Consider the following 6000-nt stretch of genomic DNA (forward strand, 5'->3'; position numbering starts at 1 on the left):
TGATTATAGCCTGTTTGCTTTTGATTTTCCCAATACAGAATCTTAATCCCTTTTTAAATACTACCTTCACATGGCAGACCCTTCATCCAATTCAGTGCCGCAATCTTTCTTCAGGTGTGGTAATCACAGAACTAGAATAGCCACCATGTACTTCTCTGCAAAGCTGACAAAAATGTTGTTTTCTCCCTAACTTTCTTGCGTCAAATTTTGGTTGTTTGACTTCTTTGTTTATAGCAGCATTTTAGGTTGACATGTCCAGGGAAACAGCCTTTTTAAAGTACCATATCCCTTCTCTGAACTCTCGTGGGAAAAGTAAAAGTCAGCAAAAGGGGCAAGGTCACCACAGTTTACTAGTAGTTTTCCCAATCTTTGAGCTTCACTCTTGAGTTCCCTCAGGATTTTACAGTGGATGTTCTGTAATTTGAGTTATTTATTTATGTCTGGAACATCTTGTCCATTTACCTTTGTTTTCCTTTGTTGTTAGACATTTCGTGATACAACTTGTATATTGAATGTTAGGATTTTCTAAACAACCTCTTTGAGCCCATTCACGTGCCAGTCCTGCTGTCTTCTGCTTTACTGATATTAATAAGTAAAGAGCAGAGTAAACCGTTTGCTTCAGCCTCATCATCCCAGAGTACCCCTTTGACACTAATGATTTTCAAGAGGTCAGAATGATTCTCCAGCTGATTTCTGACTCTATATACGAGTGTATATATCAACCATTTGTGTATTGTGTACCAGGTTTCTTCCCATGGCTGGTTTCTAATTTTCCTACCTTTTCCTTACTGCCCGTCAGCTGGATTCCACCACCCAAAGCCCCTCTAAAAATGGGCGGAAAGGTTAAGTGCTTCCAGTCCTCTGGGACAAGGATAAGATGCTTAGCCTCACTCAGGCTCATGGAGACCCCATTCTCCCCCCCAAAAAATACAAATAAAAAAATAAAAATAGAACTGATTAAATTGGTCATGTCCTAAGATGCACATTTTATATCGTTGCAACCAGCTGCACAAGTTGTTTTTAATGTGCTCTCTTCCCGTTTCTCACCTGATCAGATCCCCCTTATGGGCTGGTCCACAAGAGCAGCAAAGGGTAGTCAGAGAAAGTAGGTGTCGTCAGACCAGACCCTAGGAGAAGGCCTGGGTCCCAGCGTGGCCACCGTACAACTCACTTTGCCTCTCAAAGCTGCCATTCCTCATCTGTAAAATGTGAATGACAATGTTCATAACTGCGGTAAAATACACGTTACATGAAATGATAAAATCTAGTTAAGTGCTTTGAAACCATAAAGTGCTTCGCCTCTCTGGGGCTGTCTTCTATTTTTAGAAAATGTTTTGTTTGATTTTCCTCTAATAGGCTTTCCCTGGAGGTCAGTTAGGGATTTGCTTTGAGTAGCTCCTCCTCCTGATGGGCAGGTTGGATAGCTCAGGACCTCTCAGGGACCTGTCCGCAAATAGTCTTTATTTACTCTTCCTGTGGTCTCCCTACATTTTTTTTTTTGCTTTTTGACACAGAGTTTGGCCACTGAGTAGTTCTGGGTTGAGAAACCAGGCCATCTCAGGCCTTATCTGACAAAATACAGGAAACAATGGAGTGATGTGTGATAAGAAGGGGTAGCTCATTATTGATGTTATACTATCACAAAATAAGGGCACATCTTTTCTCTAAATCTTGTTGAAAAATATAGGTTATGCTTAGGAATCAACCCAGTAAGTTTTGAAGTATTAACCTTATCCTTTGTATAAAGGTGGCATGCAAAATGTTCATTTAGTTCCTATGGATATCTTGACTGCTTCTTACTTAAAGGTTATTTCTAATGGTATTACTTATAGAGAAGTCTGAGATATAACAAAGGAGAAAGAATCATGAAGTTACCTTGATTTTATGGTACAAAGATAGCTACTCTCAATATTTCGGCATATGTCATCTAAGCCTTCCTTCAATTATAACTTTAACATAATTATGCTCGTATTCTATACACATATATGCTAACTTTAAATTCTAATTTTTTTACTTAAGAATTTTGCTATGTGTATTATCCCAAATTGCCCAAAACTACATAAATCTCATTTAAAAGACTGAATAGTTTTTTATTATAGATATGCCATTGATCACTTAAACCATTCTTCTTTTTATAGGATATTAAATTGTATTCTTTTCCACTTTTTTATGATTATCTGTGTCCACAGTGTCATTTATTAGCACTTTATTTATTATACTTCTACCAATGACAGCTAAAAAAATGATTGCTTCAGAAAACTCAAGTCATTATTGAATTTTACTTTTTTCCTTTAGCTTTGCTCACTTTATAAGAAAAAAAATGTTTCAATTTACATTTATGATTACTTGGCCCTTTTCCCATATGTTTTAATATTTCCTCAGTTTCCTTCAAAAAACATTTAATAAGCACAAATTAAGTGCTAGGCATTATGAATAAAAAAGACACAGTCAATGCATTCCAGGAATATTTGGGTTAGTGGTTGTTTTTTATTTATATAATTTAAGTGTGCACATTACTGCTTCGAATGAATTTTAAACGAAAATAAAAGTATCAACATTTTGTCATAATTCTACAAAATATTCTTCCCTACCAGTTTCTGGTTTGCCCTTTATTTTAGTCTTTTCACTTTTTTTTTTACATATAGTAGTTTGAATTTTTTATTTGTAATTTATTACATTGTTTCGAAGTTTAGAAAATCCTTTCTTAATCAGAGAGGAATTAACCTATATTTGCCTTTTTGTTTTTATGGCTTAATTCATTTAACTTCCTGGAATTTATTTTGAAGTATGATGAAGTGACAGACTTTTTTTTTTTAATATGTAAAAGCCCCATGATTTATAGATTGAATGTTCATTGCCTTTAGTATTAAGTAATGATGGTCTAAGCTCTATTCTTATTCAAAACATTTTTACAGTTGGATCTCCTAGCTATTAAATTATCTCATAATAATGAAAATTATTTTCTTTGACATCAGATCATTATATTTAATACTGTCACCATATTAAAATAGTGTATCTTTGCATATATTTGTTCAAAAAATATCTTGCTCTGAAACCTAATTTGGTCTTTTGCTCCAGGAGCAGTACATTTTTATCCACCAGTGTGTGCAACTGATGTGGATGAAGAAAAGGAAGCAGCTCTGCATCAGTGACGTCATCTATGAGAATGTTAGCAAGTCCTAGTTCGGAATCTAGAGCAGTAAGTAGGGAAGAGCCCATCATGGGGTGCAGTTTTTGAACAATGGGAGGGGATATGATGGGACACACAAAAAAGGGAACAGAATCCATTTGTACTAACTCTGATCCCGCAGAGGTGGTCACAGGGAGATGGGCACAGAAAGAGACAAATACCGTAGCAGATCTTGAGAGCTTCAGGGCGCCTTGGTTGGTGGTTGTGACATGAAGGAGTTTTGGTAGCTCATGATGATTTGATCTTCATTCCTTCTACCCTGAACCTTAACTTATTCTGATATTGGCTCTGTGCCTGCAACATCAGGATATTACCATCCACCCTATTTATCTACTGGGGGTGCCAAAAAAAGGTATACAAGTGGACACTTTGGTTAACATTACTCAAACAGTAGTTCGCTGTAATCAGAAGTGTCTGGATGATGATGGTAACCACTTTGAGCATCTCTTGTTATTGCAGAAGTCAAATGTGACTTGTATTCATCTTTTGTTATTGGTATGTATTGAGTATTACAATTTTAATAGTTATTTCCTTTCTTAAAATGTGTATACATTTTTTGGCACCCTCTGTAGATACTTTGTGCAAATATTGTATTGCTTATAAAGGGTCATAAAGGGGTTGCAAAGAAGACATGAGCTAAAGTCAACATCCCAAAGAATGAAATATTGATAGAAGTTCAGAGTAGCAGAATCTAGAAATGCCTTGAGCATTTACTTGAGAATTTCATGGGAACATTAGTAACATATTCAATGCCATGTGCTCAAATTTTGACTAGAATATCAGATTCTGGAGGTATAAATACTCTTGGCTGAAGTAACAATTAACTGCTCATTCAACTCAGTAAATAGTGTGGAATGTATCTGAATATACTGAGGGGGAAAGACCATTGACGGTGGTGAGAGGAGAGGGGTGCATTGTGGGAGAAATATGGAAGAAGTAGCATATTGACCAGTGGGTAGTAGGATAGAACCAGCATTGTGCCTCTACATCCATCCATCAAGAGACAGAAATCACGAGGACGCAGGAAGGATAAAAATAAGGAAAGAGAGACAAGTCTGCAGGTAGAAGGAAAGACGTTCAGACCCACAGAAAGGAGGAATTGCTTTCCTCCTGAGAGTAAGATGCGCAGATAAACCCACATCCACCTTGGCTGTAATGAATGTAATGAAAGCTACTGGTGGAGTCAGGGTGGAGTCAGTCTGTACTTCTAGCCTCGGGGCTGTTGATGTGTGGCTTTGCCTTCCCACGCTGCTTATTGTCTCTCTCTCTCTCTTATTCACAGGACAGGACACCTGTGCACCCATACTCCCTTGCTTCCTGAGTCTTTTGGGGGTCCTGCTAGCTATTTTGCTAAAAGGTGCCCCTGCTTTGTAATATGTGGCCAAGGAGATAATTTATCTCATAGAAGCACCAGGAAGACTTAGCCTTAAAGAGCCTACAGTGTCTTTTGGATTCTTTCGCTGCTGGACATTTTATAACGGACCAAATCCAACTGAACACCAGAAAGGTCCAGGCACTCTGCAAAGGGCAGGAAGCACAGCCCCTTCCGAAGAGTTTTATTGGCCCTTTGCTGGTTGGGCTGAGTATTTTGTTGTTGTTGTTGTTCTTTTTAAGTGCAATAATTTTTGTATGTATGTGATTTTATCAGAAAAGTTGAGTTGTTTTCTGCCTATACAGTTGATCCAGCCCATAGCCCAGGAAGGAATAGGCATGGTTAGTATAAAGTTATACGTCATTGTTAAACAGGGGCATGGCCACATATGAAGAAATGGTAATTCTACTTAAAGAATATTGAACCAGAAATATCTGTTCTCCAGCATTTAGTTATTGGCTCCAGCGTAGGGAGGGTGGGTGGGGAAAGAGAGAGGGGTTCTACCCACAGATCAAACACCTTATCTTTTCCAAATATGAGAAGCCGTCCTTCAGCTTCAAAGTAGAGTAGAAAAAAATTTAAGTCTTAATTGTTCTAGTTTTTGATGATTTTCTTCTTTATTAACAGTTGAGTGTTTCTTCTTTGGCCCTCTTGGACTAATGTCACCGTCCAGGTTCTTTTTCAACAAACCAGATCTTGTTCAGAGAGTTTGAAGTCTGATTCTTCAGATTCCACTGCTGTCTGAGCCCAGCAGTTGTTGCCCAGACTTTGCATTCCTCTTTCTGTTGACCTGCATACCTGCGAAAACTATTTGTTTGAGAACTATATAGGCTGTGTTTTAGGCTGTGAAAATACACTTTCGTTCCCCTAAAGAGCTGGGAATTTGTGAAGTTACGGCAGTGAACTGCAGCATGCTAGGATAATTATTTGGCTATTTTTCTTTCTTTTTTTATTGTCAAGTGTCTGTAAATTTCAACAGAAATTTCTTTTTGTTTTTGCTTTTGTTTTTGTGTTTTGGTTGTCAGTTTCATTTTAGCCAGTGTAACTAGTAACATTGTATTCTATTCTTTAGATTTTGTATAATTACAGTACATGATTGTGTATTGTGACATGAATGCTGTCAAAATGGATATTGATGGCACCTTGAAGCCTGTTACTTTGTGTCCCTTCCTGAGAAATAAGAAGTGATGGAATGGATATACAAAGGAAAACGTTTTGAGTTGAGAGCAAACACAAGCTGGCTGCTTCCCTGTGGCAATGTGGCTGTCATGTGCTTCAGAAGCCTCTGCTCCCCTCTGTATATCTGATCGCTGCCCATTGCCCTGGCTTCCCTCCATTCCTGATCATCTTCATGAAGCCATGTCCATAGGATCAGTTTAATATTTTATTGGTGACCTTAGTAATGGTAAAGGATGCCAAGTGAACAGCTCTGCACCCC

The 6000-nt window shown here is 37.8% G+C and overlaps 1 protein-coding gene across 8 annotated transcripts in view; it reads left to right on the forward strand.

The window, feature by feature from the left end:
• Positions 1-5710, forward strand: part of PTPRO (protein tyrosine phosphatase receptor type O) — a 207306-nt gene extending 201596 nt beyond the window's left edge. For all 8 annotated transcript variants that reach the window (XM_081061383.1, XM_081061384.1, XM_081061386.1 and 5 more), the window contains 2 exons: positions 3079-3199; positions 4473-5710. In XM_081061383.1, coding sequence (XP_080917509.1) covers positions 3079-3183 — 105 coding nt within the window. In that variant the 3' untranslated portion in view covers positions 3184-3199; positions 4473-5710. The remainder of the gene's footprint in view (positions 1-3078; positions 3200-4472) is intronic.
• The last annotated feature ends 290 nt before the right edge of the window (positions 5711-6000 follow it).

This window comes from Rhinolophus hipposideros, assembly GCF_964194185.1.
Source record: "Rhinolophus hipposideros genome assembly, chromosome: 9".
NCBI lineage: Eukaryota > Metazoa > Chordata > Mammalia > Chiroptera > Rhinolophidae > Rhinolophus > Rhinolophus hipposideros.